This window comes from Thunnus thynnus, chromosome 17 (genome assembly GCF_963924715.1).
Source record: "Thunnus thynnus chromosome 17, fThuThy2.1, whole genome shotgun sequence".
NCBI lineage: Eukaryota > Metazoa > Chordata > Actinopteri > Scombriformes > Scombridae > Thunnus > Thunnus thynnus.
Genome location: NC_089533.1, coordinates 15740052 through 15762041, shown reverse-complemented (window position 1 = coordinate 15762041; position 21990 = coordinate 15740052). Strand labels below are relative to the sequence as shown.

The window sequence follows — 21990 nt, the reverse complement described above, 5'->3', positions numbered from 1 at the left end:
AGAAAAACATTTGTCAATGTTCATTTTGACACTATTGTTTTAGGACAGACTTGAAAAATTGTGAACCTATCCTTTAAATCTGATTTTTAACTACACTTGGCTATCCCTGACAATGTATTACTATAAAAAAATATTGAAAAACAGGATCTGTAAGGCACAGGGGACAGGCATTTTACCTGTTATGATCTTGGAAGCGGAGCTGCAGATGCCACTATCATTGTCACTTCCTGCAGGTTGCGGGGGCGGCGGCATGCTGGGTCGGGGTCGTGGCCTGGGAGCCGGCCTAGAGGGGCGAGGGAGAGATCCATAGTGGGGGGCAGACAACGGGTTGGAATGGGGTCCATCATGAGGCGGAGTGTCTGGAGGGGTTGGAGTGCTGGGAGGAGAGGGCTCCGACTCCCCCTGGGCCTGGTGGGGTTGAGGAGGCTGCGGGGGTGGGTGGCTCGGGGCGTGGATGGGGTTTTCTTTGACAGTGTAGCGTCGTGGGGTGATGGGTGGGTGATGAGGGGACCCGGGTGCCTGGATACTGGACTGGGATGCGAAGGGGCTGGCCTGTTTGGGCGGGGCTGGGGCTTGCTTCTTGGTGCCTTCAGAGGGATTTTAACATTTAATACATGACATTATCGATATTAATGATACAAAAAATGAATGAAGAAATGTACATTCTCTCACCTCTGCGGACCATGTGTGGACTGGGCCCCCTGGACCCACCCTGAGAGTGCTGGGTTCCTACTGTAAGATTGACTGAACCATTCCTCTGGGGAGGTGGGGTGGACATGAGTTCGCGGGCTGGGCTGTGGAAATACAACAGATCCAAATGTTCATCTGTGATATATATTCAATGAACAAGTGCTACATCGGTGCAAGAGCTCATGCATGACACACAAAACTAATTACACTGGGGCGAGGGAGGTTATCACATGAGGAATGACTCATAAAAACAAAACAATATAAAGAGTAGAGAACAGGATGCAAAATCAGAAAACAAGTTTGTTCAAAGAGGCTGAACTAAGGTTGGTAATGTGCTGCATGCAAGATCAGACGATGCCACAAAGTAGTCAAATATCCAGACAGACACACTGACAGGTGGGCAGGAAGGAAGGCGAGTATATTTTTAAAAATGGTCCGAGTTTGGTCAATCATCACAACAAGCAGGGGGGAGGATAAAGGTCGCCTGTAAACAAAGCATCACATGATTTTTGTTGCATTACAGTCTTAATTTGTTAGAATGAAGCCAAATTTATGATATTATAGACAATGATTTTCATATTTTATGACTTTATAAAAAACAACCAATCAAACACAGGACAAACATAAAGGGCGGGTGAGCTCCGGATTGGCTGATTGGCTGCGAGCAGGCGGTGGAGTATTGTTGCTACCTCAGCTCGCTCCTTACCTGCTCTCCTCTGCGCTGAGCTGGGTTACAACCTGAGGTTGCACAGTGGCTACCTGGACCCCACCACCCAGACCACCAACACCACCACCAGCAGCACCACCAGCACCACTCAGGCCAAGCTGCTCAGCCTCTGTAGCTGGGGACAGAGCCTGGGGCTGGGGCTCAGGCTGGGTAGCTTCCAGAGGGGGCAGTGGGGGTTGGAAGGTGGGTGAGGTTAGCTGTGGCTGCTTTCTATTTACAGTGCTGGCTCTACGTGGGGTGGGCTCCGGCTGTTTGTTAACAGTGCTAGGGAGGGGGGGAGAGGGGAGAGAGTTCAGGAGGGCAAACCACACACCGTCTGACAGAGTGAAAGAGCAAGAGACCGAGAGAGACAGAAAAAGAGACAGAGAGAGAGAGAGATGGTGCGAGAGGCAGAAAGAGACTCACTTCCCGAGTTAAATGAAACCAGTCGAGAAAGAAGAACCCAAAAAAGGACATAAAACCACATGACAGTGACCTTTTAAATAGAACAACTTTGAACTGCGACGTCACTGCAGGGACAGAAGAGACAGACGCCACACCATACAAACAAAATGCAAAAGAGGAAGCCCACACAAAACATAAAACCAGCAACCTACAGGGTGACCTAAGCTTTAATTGGAAATAAAGGAGATAACACAAGAGTACACAAGAGTAACACAAGAGAATTATAAGTCTAGACAAGAAGTGGTATCCCAACAATATTGCAAAATGTTCAAAATGTCTCCCGCTTCATTTTTTCAACATTCTCTGTACCATCCTGGAGGAAAACACACTGTAAGTGATTAGTTTGTGCTGAAATTACCTAAACATGACAGAAATGAGGTGTAAAAATCACACAAAACATCATTCCCTTCTTTTACTTATCAGCAAGTGGATTCATGGGAGCTACATTGGACTACTGCACAGCTTTGAAGTCTGGACTGGGCAGATCTTCAGTGGGCGTTTCAGTGACTGTGATGGACTCGTCGGCCACTACATAGAGGGCCGACACTGCCGGACCCCGCGACTCCTGCCTGCTCAGTGTCTTGGGACGTGACGGGAGGGTGAGGGGCAGGCTGAGGCTGAGGTTGGGCCGGGACAGGTACCTGTCTTTACGGGGGGTGTGACTGTCCCCGTCCTGCCCCACCAGGCTGCCGGGGCGTTTCCTCTCCAGGCCGGGTTCAGGGTCCGGGGTTGCTGGGTGGGTGGGCATGGCAAACATGCCCGACACGTTGAAATCCACCTCTGTACGGAAGAAGGTGGGAAGCAAATAGAGAGGAGATTGATGAAGATTACATTAATGGTAATGATATTCCAATGCTTGCATACATACACTGCTAAATATCATCAGAGCGTCAGAGTTCTGGAGCTTTCAATCACATTATATGACCTTCATCAGCAGATTAGGTTTGCCCAGATGTCATTGAATTGTAGATGTTATGAGAATTTTATAGCCAACATGGATGAGAGGTCATTAAAGTGCTCAAAAAAAAAGGAAAATCAAACATCTACAATTTCATGAAAACTGGGCAAACTTAATCTGATGATGGAGGTCAAGTGAGATGACTGAAAGCTCCTAAATGGACCTTGTGGTGAGGCCATTTTCTCAACTATTTTTAGTTTGTTTTTTGTTGTAAAGAATATTTTAATTTACTTTGCATTACTTTGCATTTGGTGGGCAAAAAACATCAAAAATTTAACCATTTTTTAACTTTTTTTTTTAATGATTAAAAGATTTTCTGCTTCTAAACTCTGCTCTAGCAGCACTCAATATATTGAGAAAAAACACCACATACTCTTTGTTTTGGGCAGTTATCATCAGGAAATACAACACCAAACAACATGTAGATAATAGCTGTATTTCTCTCTAAATCATCTACTTAAGTTGTGTCTCCTTTTCTGCTTAACTTTATTTTCCTTCTTTTATGCAACACATAGAGAAGAAGTGTTATTGGAAATACACCAAACAGATATGTTTTACCATCAGGGAAGAACCAATCAGCATGCTGGATAATGGGCTCGATGATGGCGACCACATGGACCGATGTAGCTGCTGCCATCTCCGCCAGAGTCCTGAGTACAACCACAGACGGACGGACAGGGAAGGGAGGAAGGTCAGTCAGCTTGATCAACCCAAGCTTCACTTTGTACTCAGAAATATGAAGTGAAGAGCGTAAAACGTTCTCACCCCTCAGTCTTTGCCCAGAGTAGGTTGGGCCCCAGGACTATGGCGATGTTGCTAGGAGTCATCTTATTAACGTCGCTGTCCTGAGCCAGTTTGGCCAGAAACTTCACCAGATACCTGCAACAGAAACTTTGCTTTACACTCTCCAAGCGTCTGCAGCTGTTTTTCATAACAGGCTAACTGATATTCTAAGCAGAGCTTGTGATCCGTTAAAGCGGAGGGACGGCCTTAGTATGGACACGAGTAGTGTCAGTAAAAAAGCTGAAAACTTGAAAACTCTGAAAAAAAATTTAAGCAGCAATGAGTGCTCTAATAAAGCATCGGAATGACCTCTAGTAAGACTGGTTTCTGTTTTTCGACTTGTTAAAAATCTGCTGTATCAATTATGAAAGTGAAAAACAGAACAGAAAGGAACTCTACACATTCAGTTCTGTTTCTGAATTTAGAAACTCAGTCTAACACTGTGTGGCTGTGTAGTAACAGTATTTATGTTAATCAATCCAGCTGTCTACACAGTCTGCGTACTGGCTTGTGCCTCCTGTGTAGACACACAGATGGAGCACTTGCTGCTGCTGCTGCTGCTGCTGCTCTGCTAAATGTGCTGCTCATGCCACGCTTTCTGTGTAGACACTGTATTACTGTAGCAACAACAGGGTGAAGTATTGCATCATCGGAGTGCCTTATACAACATGTATAGAAAACAATAGAAGATGCTCTTACCTGAGGTTGGCTTTGTGAGTCTTTGGCAAACGGTCACATGTCACCCATAAGGCCTGAAGCCTCTTGTCAGGGTCAGGAACACTGAAACCACACACACAAAATATTTGCCTGTTACATAAGTATCAGAATATCTGAAGCAGCCTGTGAGCACATGCTGCTTCAGGTGTGTCTTTAATGCTTATTAGCACTGAGTGAGTGTGTTTTACAGGGTATTAAAAGAGTCGTTTCTATGTGTGTGTACTGTCTTACTTGGAGGCCTGCGTCCACTCGTCGTACAGGCCATAAGTCATTAGAGGTTCAGGAAGTTCCCTGAGGTAGGACTTCAGGGCTCCTGTGTGCAAAAATATACACACACACATGAGAGAAAAGCTATTAGAAAATGATGTGGACCAGATGGTTTCACTTTTTGTAGATTTGTAGAAGAGGTTGTACCAGCAACGGCGTGGGGATCAGAGTAGAACTCTTCGAGCTGCGAGGTGGAACAGTCCAGCGCCGCCTTCAGCTTCTTCAGTTTTGAAGCTCCGGCAGCTATTCGGAAGAGACCCTGCGAGGAGCATGTAGAAAAAACGGCTGAACATTGTTTTTTTCAACAGGTACGGCAGACTGGTTTCCATCCTAAAATTAAAGAAGTGCGCCTGGGTTGGTAACAGGAAAGGAGAAGTAAAGCATAAAAAGCATGCCATTCACCAAAGTAAAGAGAGGAATTGTTTGTATTACCAATAGAGATGTGGGTCTTTCAGGATGAGTAGCAGACAGACATACAGCCAGAGTTTTGTTTCCATTTATAAAAATGTCTTAAATTGTGCACCTTGGGGAGTCCAGTGATAAGGTTTCATTTGAAGAGTGCAATGGTGAACATACTAATGGATAACAGATGCCTGCACACACACACACACAGTGCTTAATCCTGCAGTCCCAAGGCTAACCTTGGCCCTGACCCACATCTCCCTCCAACTCCAACAGAGAGAAGCAGTTAAGTTTTAAGGTTGCAATTTATGCTCTAATCCTGATCAATTAACTTTCAACTCTGCCCTATTTTACCAAAGTTTCTCATCGTCTCCCTCTCTCCTCCCTCTATCAGTACACCCGTACCTCCTCCCTCATGCCGGTCTCCAGCAGCATCATGACGCAGGCCTCTATGGGCAGAGCGATCTCACGGTTACTCCTCTTCAGGTGCTCCTCCAGGAACGTGCCAAACGCCGGCTTCTCCATCCAAGAGTCTAGAGGAGAGGTACTCCATCAGAGTTTTTTTGTGCTAATCTTAGTCGACTTATTCTGCACATCGTAGACAGAAACTGATGTGATTAGATGTGATTTCAGTCATTTTCTTTCATGTGAAAGTAACTAACTTTGCTCCTCAGTCTGCTGAACAGTATTTGTGCATCTGAGATTTTAGTAATTCACTTATCAGGATCAGAGAAAAAGCAGATGTGGCATCAGATAACTAAGATAAATGAGCTCTCATCCTGATTTCACAGAGCCTGGGAAAAATTTGAGCACTTTTATGATAGAAATAAAAGATTGTCATCTCAGACATATTTAAGAGTTTAAAGCTAAAATATGCAACTTCCTTTCCCACTGCAATTGCGATAAAGGTAGAAAATCTGGAAATTGTGAAATGCTCTGCTTCCATTGTGCTAGATCTGTTTCTGTTTACTTTATTAGTGCAGTAAACCAAAACAGGTACAAACCAACAAGCTATAACAAGCTTGTTGGGTTTGGACACAGATGCATGTCAGCTCTACGACTATATTGGGGTTTAATGAGGAAGTAAAAGGGGAGAGACAATGTTGATGCTTTCTTGTTCTGTTTACAAATTTAATGAATGTCTGATTTATGCTTTGCTGTTTACCTTGCTGTAAGTGGATGGTGGGTATAGCTCCCTCCAGAGCTGCCAGAGACCTCCTGTGGTAGTCTGCCTGGGCCTCTAATAACTGGAATACATGAACACAAATCACACACACAATTCTTTGGCAAACGGGGAAGCAGGTAATCATTCTGTGTCATCAAATATTGCTGTTGTAGTGGAATATTTGCATCACATTTCCATTTTTAGTTGCAGGTCATTTACACAAAACCAAAGCGCACCTACCATGACATAATACTGTGCATACTCTCCCTCTTTGGAGGCAAAGTTGTACAAGTCTGCAGAGAGCTGGTCCTGTGGGATGAAAAAAAAAAAAGTTTCCATGATGGCAACTCTAAATCTTCTGCTCCACTTTACAAAGCAACTTTTCATTAAGACACAGATGACCTCCAGATGACAAAGCGATGACCCTTTAATTACATGATCCTAATAATGTGCATAGCATGTTTGCTCTTGATCCACTCCTGTTACAAGGCCTCCTTTGTCCAGCCAGTTCATTAGATATGATCCTAACCTGATGAAGAGACCCTGGCTGGAATGTACAGCTATTAGTTTAAACATGTCTCCGTTAAACACTGAACATACAGCATACTGACAACACTGTAATTAGGATTGCATTGTTCTGCTGTGTGACAAAATGTTATTTTATATCATAAATGTCATTTTAAATGGTAAATCAAAAAGATATGCATTGCAAGAGAAATTTAAATATAAAAATACCTTGCATATTTCTACTTTATTGAGAGCCTCGTCCATCTCATCTTTGAGAGAGTCGGCTTTAGCTGCCATGGCCTGGTTGTTGGACTTTGTTGCCTGGTACCACCTGCAGTCCAAGAAATTATTACACACGTATGTCAACATTGAGCATGAGTTTATCTGATTTGACAAGTTTACTTTTTTTTTACTAACCCTGCATCACAGATGCAAACTTATGTTTTGTTTGCACTTAGGCTAAGACAACTTTTAAACTCATTTTCAAAAAGTCCAACATGCAAAAAAAAAAAAGGGCAAGTCTGCACTTAATGTTAAGATTTGTGGGTAACGCAAATCTGATGAAGACGTTACAGACCATAACATTACAAAACTGTGTGAGTATAAGCAAGCATACCTCGTCTTGGCTGAGTCATAGTCCAGAACCAGCTTGGCAAGTTGCTTCCTCTGTTTTAGTATATTGGGAATCTCCACCTGTCAGAGAAACAGTGTGGATCACAACATGAGTAAACACAGTCAAAATAAGCACAGGGAAATACTTTCCCGTGAGAAAGTTTTCTCATATGAATCATGCAGAATGGTAGTATAACACAAAAAGATGCCAAAGGACATGGAGACTTTGGCACAATCGTGAGATTAAACACAGGATATGACTGTACAAGTGTACTGAATGTAGTTTGTCTCAGACATAAAGCAGGGTGAATTCAAAAAATAGCATCCTTGGCCACAAACAACACAAATTTCCAACAGGCAGTATGAAGGGTAGAAGGTGACAGTGTGTGCGTTTTACCTCTGCCAGCTGGTTGAGAGGATCCAAGATGTCTTTCTCAATCTGCATTTCATGCTGCATCAGTTCGGTGGCTAACCTGGTCTCTGCTTCTCCACACACATCCATCATCTTGCTGTTGGCACACACACACAAACACACATGCAGGGGTGTATATGAATATGACAGTCACCCCTACATTCCTCACAGGGAGAAAAATTATCATGTAAAGATAAAAAAAAACATGAGCTCCTTTTTGGACCCTTTGCACTCCTTTCACTCCAATAATTACTTTTAATATATCCTCTTAAATGCTTCTGAAACTGGTTTTGCATGTGTTCATGTCTTGCGGTTAAGTTTTCCATCTCACCCGATCAGACTCTCGTCCCCCAGCTGACCGCCTCCCTCTTGCATTGCCTGGGATAGCATCGTCAGGGGCAGCTTTTTCTGAGGAAGGGCAAACGTAAGCAGACCAGCAAAATGAATTTAGCAGATAAAGTAGTTACTGGGATAGAACTAGAGCAAAAAATACTAGAAACACTTTCTATGATATGTCAGCTTGTCTCTTCGTCTTAATATGTTTGCTTTTGTGATTTGGATTTGGCTTAACTGAACAAACAGCGCAAAGACAACCTCATGATCAGCATCTAGGATTCAGGCAATTAAATATTTTCTAAAGAAACATTGCTCATTTATTATTTTATCATATCTGCAGGCATGTCAAGCATGCATTTTGATGATTTAAGTGACAAATCAATATAAACGTGTGATAAAATAGCATATAACAGTCATTCCACAGTAGATTTGTGATTCCCTGCATGTGTGTTTGTGTGGCTGTGGTAGTAACAGAGAAACTGGCAGGTTGCCAGTGCGGAATATTTTTCTCCTGAGTCTCTCTCATATCTATGTGTTACATAAGAGGAGATGTTATGTGCTCATAGCAAAAGATAGCATGGCCTCGCTAATGCTGACAGTGATGTTAGTGATTCATCCTTATTTAATTCCTGTATGAGTTACATTCTGTGCAGACATCTTTCTTAGAACAAATGTAAAAGGTGTTGCTAGAGATCCTGACTCTGTGGCTTGTTGCTGTTGTGCTTCAATAATAAGTTTACAAAAGCACAAGGTATGAAGGTGTGTTCAGTTGTGAGTTTCCACAAAGTGCAGCTGGTGAACAAACAAGTGATAAAGAGAAATGGAGTGCTTCTTACATGTCTCTTCTCAGTGTCTGTGCCCAGTTGACCCTGCAGACAGGACACCAGCCTCTTGTGTGTGTTGTGCGACACCAAACGCACCAGCTCCATCCGCCTCTCAATCTGCGCACACACACAGACACACACACACACACAACCCACGCAATGCAATGTCATAAAATCAGAACAAACAAAACAGGCCTACAGTGAGCAGAGTTCAGTTGACTGATTTAAAACAGGATGAAAGAAGCTTGTGTAGTGACAGTTTCATCGTCCGAGCGCACATATTCCTGTTCGAAAGAAACAAACCAGGTGAGAGCAACAAATCAAAACACAGATGCCGCAGTAGCCAACATCCATCTCTAAACTTTCCATCCTGCTCTTGTTATCGAACGATGATGGAAGATGCTGTTTGTCTAGCTCGTGTTGCAGTCTGTTCCTCAGCGTTATTACAACAGGCAGCACTGACAGCCAGATGGAGGGAAACATGGCAGGTAAGTTATACAGACTGATGGATTGTGATCTTTACTGAGAACAGGGAACGTTTGTCTCGACACATAAAGACTCAATGCAGAGATACGATCAAGGATGAACACATCAATCATTCTGACTGCAGGCCTGATGGTGGCCTGATCTACTAGTCATACTTCAAAAAAAAGGTATTATAGGGGCCTTCTTGTGGTTTTGCATATTTAACCCCTTTAACTACAAACAGTGTACATTTTACATTGCTGTATCCCATTCTTCAGGTTGATTTTCTACTTTGCAGGCAGCAAGTGGTTTAAATTCACTTAACTATGGTGAAATTATTCCTTCACCACTTGTAGAGACTTAAAACATTCCTGAGATAGTCAATCCTTCACAAAAAATACTTTAACTCTTTAACAAATAATTTATTTTATTTGTAAAAGTTACATTATCATCACATGGTAATGCAGCAGAAAACTTTGGTGAATTAGTTGACTGCTGTAAAACACTGTATGCTACAAAGCCAAAATACAAACGACAAGGAAACGATGACACTGTAAAAAGAAATTTTTTAGAACTCAAGCTTCATTATTGACTTTGGAAACAGCTGTTGACAGCATTTGATCAAAATCTCCAAAACAGCTACTTTATGGTCCTTGAGGTGGAATTGTTTTATCAACCACTGTTTCCAAGGTCAAGAATGAACTCTGAAAGTCAACTCTTAAGCCAACTGGGCTAACTCCATCTGCCGATGAAGACCAGGTGATATGATCAAAAGCTTCAAAACAGCTACTAAAAGAACCTTGATGTGAGAGGACCGTTTTGACAAGTACATTTTGTATTGGCTTACATCAAAAAGGTTGCTGAGCGGCAACCAACTCTGTGATCTCAGAGTGTTCTTGAATGCACTTACCTTGCTACGCATCACGAGATCAAGCGACAATCCATCTCGTAAGGTTTCAAGTTACGCGCTTGTGTCCCGACCTATCAGCGTCCTATGAGGATTCTTGTGTGATCGTGTGATCTTGCAAATGCAGCTGCGTCGCAAGGTAAGACTTTGATAGACAGATGGTTCATCCAGCGTCAGGTTGTAAATACACCACTAGAGAGAGTTTTCTGAACAGTTCTTGCTCCCAGTTGCACAAACATGTGGTGATAACATAACTTTGACAAAAAAATAAGTGAGTGACTAAAAACTGATATATTTTGGAAAAGGGTCTGAAGTAAAGTTTTATAGTTAAACTGTTAAAAACACACACAAACACTTGTGCGGTCTTTAAAACCAAACGGCAGCAAATTAAATAAGTTCAAATTGTCTGTGGTATTTCAAAAAACAGACAGGTTTCGTATGAGGCCAAACAGTGAAAACCCCATGCCTTTATTTCACAATTTGGAACTAAGTGCTGCTGTGGCTGAAGTTTAGTGGTAGCGGGATCCAAGAATAGAACGGACACGCACACACACTGATTTTGCACCCAGTAAGCTGACTGTCATCTAAGTATTCACTTCCTCTTCCTGTTTCAGTGTAAACATCCAACTGTGTTACTACATCTGAGGGCCCCTCATTTGCTGTCTGATCCCCATCTTGGTCTTCTTCCCTTATCCTTCCCTTTTATCCTCCCTAATTTGCTCTTTACAGCATGTGAGTCTGTCCTCCTCCCTCTCCTCTCTCTTTCCTGCAGCTGTTGCTCCATGCCAGACCACAGCTGGACTTGGCTACCTCGCCTGGATCCAATTGATTCGCTCATCATTCAGCTGATCCCCAACTCTGATTAATGCATGGAAGTCTAGCTCTATCTGGTGACAGCTCGATTGGATCCAGACTTCTAACACTTGTTGCCAAGAAGGAGAGAATGAGGCCCAAGTGACTGCAGTGTGGGCGGCACAGCAGACTGGAGGCACTGGGTGATCGCATTGTCTCTGTTGATTGAAAGCATTTTCAGTGAGTGTACACCAAAAGACCCCGGAGAGTATAAAAAAAATCATGTCTTTGATATTGAAGTCTGTTTTGCACATTTCACATTTGAAATGTCTCAGAGTTTAAATATCCTTCTCGAAGTTGTTTGCTTCTCTTGACCCACATTGTTATGCGGTTGATATAGATTTAATTTAGCCACAGTTAAGGCTCATGAGTCACAGAGCTAAGCATCAGATTTTTCAAAATATAATCACCCAACGATCTTTGAAAAACCCAGAGGGTCGTTCTGCTGTTCTGAAAGTGTCTCAAGAATCCTTGAAGACTATTATAACAACTTTGGGGAAAAAATATTCTGTTTGAAACTGGATAAGCAAGACTTTTAGCTAATTTTCCAAGTTGCATCTCTATTTTTCTTTTTCGTAATTTAAACAATTACAACAATTTATGTATTTCAGAAAATCAGACATTCTGTCAGTCAGTCATTTCTGACAGTGTTCCTATTATTATTTTCTATATTCCTATTATGACAAGACTGCTTTGTGGAAAAAATACATTGATGATATCATGGTCATAGAGCTGTCTGATTTTCTGAAATACATAAATTCTACTACTAACTATCTTTCTTTCTTTCTATGGAACAGCATGAAACCTTTGTTTACTTTCTAGACCTAACACTTTACAAGGGAAACAACAGTACTATTGAGTCTACAATCTATCGTAAACCCCTAAGAAGAAACACTCTTCTAAAAGCTGAGAGTAACCATCCAATTCATTCGCAACATTCCTATTGGCCAATTCTTAAGATTGCACAGAAACTGCAGCACTGTTACAGATTTCCAGTCTAAAGCTGTTGAAATGAAAGAGCGTTTCCAGCATACAGGTTACCATACATCATATATCTGCTATCATACAGAAAGGGAATCCTTGTTAGTTAAGAAAACTAGTGATACCACTACTTCCTCACAGATCACAGATTTCTTTACCAAGTACTCTATTCTGGCAGGCAGGGTCAGAAATATTATCCTTAAACATTGAAATGTCCTCAAAAGTGACCCATCTCTAAATAATATCAGCTATGTCCCTCCCCTGATCATGTTTAAACATTGCCGCAATGTGAAAGAAAGACTGGTTCATTTTGACACTAGAAAACTACCCAACACTGGTCACATCATCAACTCACTGCTCTGCAGAGAAGCATATTGGATTCACACTGTGAACACATTGGAACCCTTTGGCATAAATCAAGAACTGAATTTGTTGTGTTTCCTCTAATTTGTCACACTTGACGGATGTTTGCACTTGTACTTTTTGTACTTTTATCTTTGTATTTTTAAGAGAGGCCCATGTTCTTTTGTTTCTGACATGGTGTTAGGGGTGTGGCACTTGGACACTGACTATAGCAACTCCCACCTTTTGATTCATTATCCAATAGATTTAAAACCATATTCAACCAATTATCCAATTGCAATTGTACACCTGGTCTAGATTGACTATAAATGTTGTTTGCCTCATGTCTTTGTCCACTTCGACTCTGATGAAGACACAGTAGTGTTGAGACATTAGTCTGTTTACACAATTAAAGGCTGTGAATTAATCGGTATGCTCCAGTCCCCTTTTTCCTCTGGAAATATGATTAGTCATGGTGGTATATATTGATGTTTCTTTCCAATATTTTTACATTTTACAGGTTGATTTTCTATCTTCCAGGCAGCCAGTGGTTTAAGTTCATTTCAATACTGTGAAATTATTCCTTTATCACTTGTAGTGACTTGAAGCATGCCTGAGAGAGTTCGCCTTCACGATTTTACAAAGATCACCAGGTAAATTCTTTTTAGAAAATCAGAGGCTTAGCTCAATGACTCAAATGCAAACTGGAGCTAGATTTAATAATGAGCATCAATAGGAGATGTTGTTTTTATCAGTTTGCCACTTTGAAAATAGTTAAACTCATCTTCAATAAAAAAAATATTCCATCTACAGGAATGTACAGATATTCCACTAAAAAATAAGTCTGGTGATTATTTCTGGCATTTACATCTTCAACGTTCAATTAGTCAGTCTCAATTTTCAAGAAGCCTAATTTACTTTTCTGAGATCTGGCCTCAGGGAGAAACTCAATTAAGGAAACAGACTCATGCACACACACACACACACACACACACACAGAAACACCCTGACAAAATTAAGTCAGAGCTGAAGGGAGAAAAAAACCAGGAAAACTCCCTGATCATGGGCACAGATGAGAACACACTTTGACGATTATCAGAACAGAGACTATCCCTTCCGCCCACCTCTCCAGTTAGGGAGTTGTCCAAAGGTTTTACAGGCCAGTTATTGCCATCTTTTTTTTCCAGACAGAAATGAAAGCAGCAAACACAACAAGCAGGTGACCTCTGACCTGCCACAGCAGAAAATGTGGAACGTCTAGTGAGTCACAGAGGAACCGAGCAGGCGGATACAGTTTTGTTTTCTGGCTTGGAGCTACTTTGGCTGACTGGATAGCTGGTTGACTGATGGGCTGGCTGGCTGACAGATTACTAGCTGGCTGACCTTGTTGGAAGGATAGCTGAGTTGCTGGTTGGCTGATGACAGAGCAGAAACAGGATTTAAATGTAGCAATGGTCTGAATAGTCATGTTTGCTTAAAAGGGGTAGTTGGACATTTTGGGAAATACACTTATTCTCTTTTTTTATTGAGAGTTAGATAAGATTGATACCAATCTGTCTATCAGTTCATTAAATATGAAGCCATAAAGCCAATTAGTTTAGCTTAGCATAAAAACTGGAATCAGGGGGAAACAGCTGGCCTAGCTAACTAAGCAAAATCAGCCTTCCAGCACCTCTAAAGCTCAAAAATTAGCATGTTATTTATTTAAGCCATACAAAAACCGAATTGTAAAAATGAGAATTTGCCGTTTTATGGGGTTTATGTGCCAGACAATTTCTTGGCTGGGATTATAGTAACTTCTTGCAGTCGTTTTTTTGGTTGGCAAACACAAGTTACTGCCCTGGCCAAGAAATAGTCCAGCACATGAAACCACAGTGTGTCATTTTTACACTTCAATTTTGTTCATTACAAACGAGATATAACGAGTTAATTAGTGAGTTTTGGAGGTGTTGGTAGGTGGATTTTGTTACTGTGAGTCAGGCTCGTTTTCCCCTGTTTTGAGTCTTTATGCTAAGCTAGGCTAACTTTACTTTTATTTACCGTACAGATATGACAGTGGTATCAATCTTCTCATCCAACCCTTGCAAAGAAAGCAAATATGCGTATTTCCCAAAATGTCAGACTGAGCCGATGTTCTCACCGACAATGAAAACCCATTCTTGAGTTTTCTGTTTGGCTCAACAGCTGGTTAGCTAACAGATACCTATTTAACATACAGTATCAGATATGGGTATGCTTCATTATCCACAACAATAACTGTCTATTGTGTATCCTTGGTTGTATTCAAATACGGAGATGGGACCAGTTCCAGCCTGACTCTCTCCCCAGTATGAGGCCAGGCAGGCAGCAATACAATCCAGTCTGACAGCCTCCTCAACTCTCCCACTGAGGCAGGACGTGTCCAAACAAGATAAATGCCTTGGCCAATGCAAAAGGACTATGGAAAAATGAAAAAGAGCTACTACGACACCATGGAAATCAAAGTGTCAAATTTCAAGTTGGACTGTATAGAGCAGGGGGCGTGGGGGTGTGCTGGTGGGGGGAACAGGACAAAAAGGGAGAGGAAAAACTATTCTTTCTCTGCTCATGTTTGGAAAGAGTGAAAAACTTTTCCAGCTTGTGTGATTAAATCAAAATGCCAGCACTGATTCACTGGACTATGTCAGTAAACTGTGAGCTGCACATTTTACAGAGATGACTGTAATCAGTGAGCATATCTGAAAATGGACTGTGTGGAGCATGTGTACTGGTAAAACACAGATTCTGACAGGCAACTTGGAGCTCAAGTTGTTTTGCCAAAAGACATCCAAGCCACTTCCACTATGCTGATCGCCTGACAATCACATTCCTCACTGAGAGCTGGAGCTAAAGGAATGTCTAACACAGCACAAAGCTCCTGTCGTTCAGGACACGGACCAAAGACGAGAGAAAGCATTCTCTGGAAGGGTTGGGTCAGTCTGTGCTCTGTGCTTTTGGGACAATAGCACATATATGCCTAAATTCAACTATTATCACTGTTAAAGCAAAAACCAAGCCTCAAATGTTTGTCTTGATTACAGCAAAACTGGCAACATGTATTAGTTAATAATATTTATTCAATTTGTTCACTGCTAAGTATTTGTGTTGTGTGTTACTGTATGTGCGCGAACCACCCAGGGTTCATAGTTCACTGCTTGCATGTCATAAAACTATGACTTCTATGACTGAATGAGAGTTGAAGAGGGCTTTTAACTTCACCTTTACTTTCTTTCCACAATAGCTCCTTTCTTCTGCAAAAATGCTCTGTCTTTCTCAGTTTCTCTTGTATTTATTCACACTCTTTTCCAAGCAGTGATCTCACAGCTTCACTAGCCAGAGTGCTCCCATCCCCCCAATACACACACACATACACACACATATGCACATAATGCACAGCATACATCCAGTATGATTTCAAGATAACAGAACATTGCCAGGATTTGCCTTGAGTGGAAAACCTTGAGGCACTTTTCCTACAGTTGCCAAACCCCTGAGCTGGCAAGTCATTACTGAATGAAAGGCCCCCAAGAGGAATGTTGTAATGCCAGCAGTTGTACTCTAAACTGCAGAGAGACTTGGCATCAACAACTGTTAAAGCACGATGGCTTTAACAGAGCCTTTATGGAGAACTTGTAAGTCCTTTGATTACTTCCCTGTTTTACTCTTCCAGAAAACAATTTCTAAAAGAAGAGCAGTTTTTGTACTGAGATACAGTGGTGTAAAATAAGGTGGTGTTAGACACCTGAGGACATAAAACCCTGACAGATACTAAATTACACAGTTACAACAACCTGTTCACATTTAGTGCCAGCTCTAGCTTCTAGAGGTGCAATGATACAGTCAGCTCATGATTCAGTATAATACACGTGGTATATGATCATAGTTTGATGCAACAACTCTACTCTACTCTATTATAGTACAGAAAAATCCATACTTAAATGTGTTTTCAACTTTCCCCAACTTTCACCATTTTTAGATTTGTTTTAGATTCCTAATATTTTACATGAAAAAAAAATCTGATTATTTTGCCAACAGATCCCCGTTGGCTTAAAAGTAAATAGAAGAATAAAAATGTCTAAATGAGAATGTCTTCATCAAGATAGAAAAGCAAACCGTTTGAACTTGTTGAACTAACAATCTCATTAGATTGCCACAAATAGACTGTGGTTAATGTGGTTAATGTTGCTGCTCAGTCACATTTTACAAGGTGAAGTGATATTTAGAGGTTTGCAAAAAAGTTAGCAGAAGATGCTATTATGCCTCACTAGGCAGCGCAAATAAAAGAAGTGAGAGAGAACAATGATGGTCTGGCTTTGAAGAAAGGCAGTAAACACCATTACACTTCCACACCACACCACTCATACCTGCTACAGCTGCCAGTTTATGCAATTCTTTTGGAACTGCTGTCCACGATGCATGTCATCATAGCACGAAATATTGTGATGTATCTTAACACCCTAGGTAGTGGCTGAGCATTAAACCCCAGAATAGTATAAGCAGTTGGATACCAATGATGGTCTGATATTGAGGCATAATTTAAAGGCAGTAAACACCATACCAGCACTGTTGATACGATTTTTTGAAACTGCGGCCCACAATACATGTCATCAAGTTTTTATAGCATGAAATATTTCATTGCTTCAACAGACATTCAGACTGTGTCTGAGGCATCCAAACCATTTATTTACATGAACAGTAATAAAAGAGAATATCATATTCACCTGTAGGAGGTCATCACTCAGCACTTCTGTTTTCTCAGCCCTGTTGAGAGAAACACAAATCAAAAACTAAATTTAAAAGACTGAAAATGAAAAAAAACCTAAACAAGCTACACATTCAACATACCGGAAATGCATGTGAATTTGAATTGAATGCTTTAAGACTATGTAGTTTTGATCATGTTGGCTAACTCTTCAGCATTGGTGTAGTGCAGTTCCATGACATACTGTGTTTTCTTACGAATCAAATGCACACATTTTATTTCAGCTAAACAAGAGCTAACTTGCTGAACTCAGCTGTAAAAGATGAGGCCATCAAACTAATGTCTATCCAGCCCAACTTGTCTGCAGTTTGCACTGTGTGAGCCTGCAGCAAAAGTTACACAGCGCACAACCTGCTTCAATCCACAATAAAATGTTGTCACATGATATACTTGTTAACAAAGTGAAATTTGATTACAGTTTATGAACCACACAATTGTGCACAAGCCCATCACCACATGTGCCTGTGGCTGTTTTCCATGATGGACATGTCGGATTCCTCCACCCTGTCCAAAGGCACACTTCCTGTTGTACCATCTCCACCTTGTTTGTTATGGCAACAGGGGGAAGGTGTGTGTATTTGTGTGAGAAGGGGGAGGGTGGGAGTTGCCAAGTGGCTTGTTGCTGTCTGAAATGCACCAAAACACACTGAACATTGTAGCAGAATCTAAGGAAAATAGGATGGTGACATCATTCCAAAACTTGTAGGAAACATTGATAAAATATCATAAACATCTGACATAAGAAACACACTCGCCACTTTAAATATAATCTCAAACTTCCAGTGCATTTCTTCCTGTTTCTTGGTTTAAATCTTGCTGAGCTAGTGAGACCAGCAAGCAAGGCCAACACTCACCCCATCAATATCTAACAAATACACCAACCACATATGCATTACGTCTACACACACAAATCTCTGAAGACCTCTTCCCCTCCCTCTACCAGAGCAGGCATAGCCCACACTATAGATTTACATCTCACAGGGATCAATTAACCCCTCTCCCACACAAGACTTATTACCTAATACTGTTGTAAGACTCAGAAATAAGATCTTCACAAGCTACACCCTCCACATACAGGCTTACCTCACTATTGCCTGAAATGTTCCTCAATGTTAATCGAAAACACCTTTGAATGCACTCTGAAGTATCAAGACTGTACCAAGAGTAGAGATTTTTAGAGCTTTTTCAATTTTGGCACAAAGCTAGAAATCAAAAATTATTCAATAGATAATTTTTAGTTATAAGTAATCAATGATTTGATGTTTGGGTCTCATGTAAGCATAAGCACTGGCCTAACATATTGCAAGGGCTGGGTACTGAACATCAGTACTTTTATTGTACAGACTGTATTTTTATACAGTCACATTTGCATTGAAAACTTACTTACTTTTTCAAAGTATTTAAAGGTATTTAAAGAAGTATAGTTTGGTATCTGTGCCAAAACTCAGGTTAGTATTAAGTATTTTCAAATGATACCCAGCCTAAAGCTGCAACGAGTAATCAATTATCAATCAATCGATTGAGAGAAATTTGATCAGCAACTATTTTGATAAGTAAATAGTTGTTTAAGCAATTATTTAACCAAAATGGCAACAGTTCACTGGTTCCAGCTTCCCAAACGAGAATATTTTCTGATTTTCATACTCTGATTATAATAAACTGAAACAAAACCACGGGCTCTGAGGACTTAGGGTGGACATTTTACTGACCTGTCTTCTCATATGTACTCTATAGTAACTGCTTTTCTTGCTATATTAAAAGGAATAACCTGCAGCACTTCCGAGCAACAAAGGGTTAATTCAGGGTAAGAGGGGAATCCTCACTAAAGTTTACAAGTATAGAAAAAAACTGTTTTTTCATGTGGTTTCAACACAGACAGAGATAAACTAAAAAAAAGGTAGAGATATACTGTAGGTGACAGCCTGAGATACAATCAGCCAGAGCACCTACACACTGATCCACATGATCGCATTACACATTAGGCTGCACTGGCTCGCCACTGAAGGAAAAAGCTACATGCACAACTTTCAGATTCCTATCAATATTGAATTAGCATTGATTTGAGTGGAGTAGAGCTTTGACCTAGCCAGCAGCTATTGTTCTAAGAATAGACTCCCACAATGCTGGAGCCCAGACCCTGAAAGAAAACTGAAAGAAAACATAACAACACAGAAAACTGAAGTAGAGGAGTAACTGTGCAATGTATGATATACTCTGTTATGTACATTGACTTTTAATTCATAGAGGTCAACCACAAACACAATTAAAATGCTAAAACTTTAGCAGTGAAAACATCTGACAACATTTCCATGCGGATGTTTTCATTCCAAATTTGTTTTTTTAAAGAGAACTCTCTAAGCTTATCTCTCCTAAGTGCTGCAGAGGTATGCAAGTATTCATAAACACCGTACCCTCTTAACTCCTACCACGCTGCAACTACGTGTAAATCAAACTGCTTCCTCCTTATTAATCGCATTTACATCAAACTGGTTTCCTCTTTTAGAAAAACACCCCTCTGTGGCTGCGAGACGTCCCCCAGCCCTCCGCTGTGTCCCCGTCAACAACAACCATGGAAATGCTTACTCCACAAAAACTCTCTGTGCCTGGCCCTTCCTGAGCCAAACAGAAAACCACATCATTACAAACTGCCATGGGGGGAGACAAATTCAGCGGTTTGTAAACTAGATAGAAAGGTCTACCAGCTTTAGCTCTGTTCTTTCAAGTTTCATTTGACCTATTTGTGTGGCAGGATGGTGGGTTTAAAGCAGTTCATGGTATTGGATAACTGTTACCAGAGGATATGTGGCAGGTTAAACTCAATGCAGAGTAATCCACAGTCAGTGTGTGCTTGAAAACACTTCGACCTCCCTGTACGCAGGCTGTCATTCTGCTCAGTTGAGTTTTACTGCTCTTACACAATATATGGAGGAATGTATGTGAGGAATCCAAGACCAGTGGCTACGGGCTATTTGGTTAGAAAAGTCATTTTGAACGAAACATTAAGAAGATGCCGTTAATGCAGTAATAACTGGAGACATCTTCTCAGTGGTGGCTGCTGATGGAAAGCAGGGGCTGGAAACCCCTGTGGGGACGGAGATGAAAGGAAAGGAGGAAAAGGAGATGGTGTAGATTGTATGTTTGTGTGCACGTCCTGCTCTACAGTTGCAGAAATACCAGTAACTCGCCTATGCTGTATAGATACCTCTAGGCACTGCAGTCCCTACTGGAGTGAAAGGTGGAGACATTACAGGGGCCCAAAGCTGTAAAGGGCCCACAAATATTCCACTGGACAAGTTTTATTAGAAAGGAGTCGATATTTTTCTGAGGGCTCAAAATTGCTTCCAGATATACTGAAAGATATGATATACTGAAGAAATAATTAATCTAATTAAGACCTGAAACAATGAATCAATTAGTGGATCAACAGAAATATGGCAAATATTCACTGGTTCTCTCTTCTCAAATGTGAGGATTTGCTACTTTTCACAGTTTTATGTAATTTTGAATTAAAGTTCTTTGGGTTTTGGACTGTTGGTCTGATAAAACAAGATTTTTGATTTTTTTCACATTGACTAAGATTGAAGCTGCGGCAATTGGTTGATTCATTAATCAGTTGATAAAAAAATATATATATTCAGCAACTATTTGGACAATCGATTAATCATTTAGAGAAAAATAGTCAAAATTCTCTGGTTCCAATGTTATGAATGTGATATTTTCTGGTTTCTTTTGTCCTCTATGACAGTAAATTGAATATCTTTGAGTTGTGGACTGTTGGTCGGGACAAAACATGACATTTTAGTTCGTATGTTCGGCTTTAGGAAACGGTAATTGACATTTTTAACCATTTTCTAACATTTTATAGATTCAGTGACTAATGATTAATCGTGAAAATAATCAACAGATCAATCGATAATGAAAATATTCATTAGTTGCCGCCCTAGTTAAGATTAATCATTATAAAATAGTTGATAGGTGCAGCCCTTAATGTAATTAAGCCACTAACTTACTACTACTAGACACAATGTAAGTGCATACATTGATATTACAGTGACTTTGGATACATTGAACACATCTGTAATCCCATTTACTTTTTCACACGTTTTTACTGGCCAGCTTCAACTGAAAATTAAACATCAAATTTAATGAAAGATTTCTGCTTGACATCACTAAACTGCTACATGATGCCTCTTAAACTTTATGAACTATGCAGGTATTGTTAGAGAAAAACGTGGCCCAGCCCTTCCGACACCGCCCACAACAAAAAGACAGATGTCAGTCAAGGGTTAACACCATAATGACAAATTATGAAAAGCAACAATGTTGGCCTACCAGAATATAAACATCAACTTACAACAATGCATGTTGTTGAAATAAACACCCACCTTCCAACTGTCTGGTTGGCAAGCTGCCTCATGCGATTAAACTGTTTCTTCATGTTTTCTTTCCCTCCTCGGTGTCTCCTACAAGTCTGTAAAAGTTAGAGGCACCTCGGAGCGCTGTCGTTCATCCACCGCGGATCCAAAAGTTGCGCTACGTCGCAGCCATTGTGGCAGAGTAGGGCTGCGCTCCGACCAGTTTAGTGCGCTACAACTGAATGGTTTTCCTGGTTAAACCCAGTGACACAAGCCGTCGCTCTTACACTCCAGAAAGACGGCAGAGAAGTCAGTTGAAACGGCCTCTGTCGGACCTCTGGATCCCCATTGTCACGAATATCTGAAGTCCTGTTAAACTGGCTAGTTTGAGTGCAACCAGTGTGGTAGGAAGAAGGAAGTGCCTTTACTTCCCTACTGTATGCTGCATGGGCCAATGGTGACAT

The 21990-nt window shown here is 41.0% G+C and overlaps 1 protein-coding gene across 5 annotated transcripts in view; it reads right to left on the bottom strand.

The window, feature by feature from the left end:
• Positions 1–21990, bottom strand: part of arhgap17b (Rho GTPase activating protein 17b) — a 25926-nt gene extending 3936 nt beyond the window's left edge. For 4 of the 5 annotated variants that reach the window (XM_067571057.1, XM_067571058.1, XM_067571059.1 and 1 more), the window contains exons 1-19: positions 21557–21990; positions 17131–17170; positions 8857–8961; positions 8016–8092; positions 7670–7781; positions 7277–7353; positions 6889–6991; positions 6394–6462; positions 6154–6235; positions 5394–5521; positions 4734–4845; positions 4551–4632; positions 4302–4382; positions 3585–3698; positions 3378–3469; positions 2503–2641; positions 1397–1681; positions 673–794; positions 177–587 (exon numbers count right to left, since the gene is read on the bottom strand). In XM_067571057.1, the coding sequence (XP_067427158.1) occupies positions 177–587; positions 673–794; positions 1397–1681; positions 2503–2641; positions 3378–3469; positions 3585–3698; positions 4302–4382; positions 4551–4632; positions 4734–4845; positions 5394–5521; positions 6154–6235; positions 6394–6462; positions 6889–6991; positions 7277–7353; positions 7670–7781; positions 8016–8092; positions 8857–8961; positions 17131–17170; positions 21557–21609 (2284 nt within the window). In that variant the 5' untranslated portion in view covers positions 21610–21990. The remainder of the gene's footprint in view (positions 1–176; positions 588–672; positions 795–1396; positions 1682–2502; positions 2642–3377; positions 3470–3584; positions 3699–4301; positions 4383–4550; positions 4633–4733; positions 4846–5393; positions 5522–6153; positions 6236–6393; positions 6463–6888; positions 6992–7276; positions 7354–7669; positions 7782–8015; positions 8093–8856; positions 8962–17130; positions 17171–21556) is intronic. The other variant, XM_067571062.1, reaches the window with a different exon arrangement.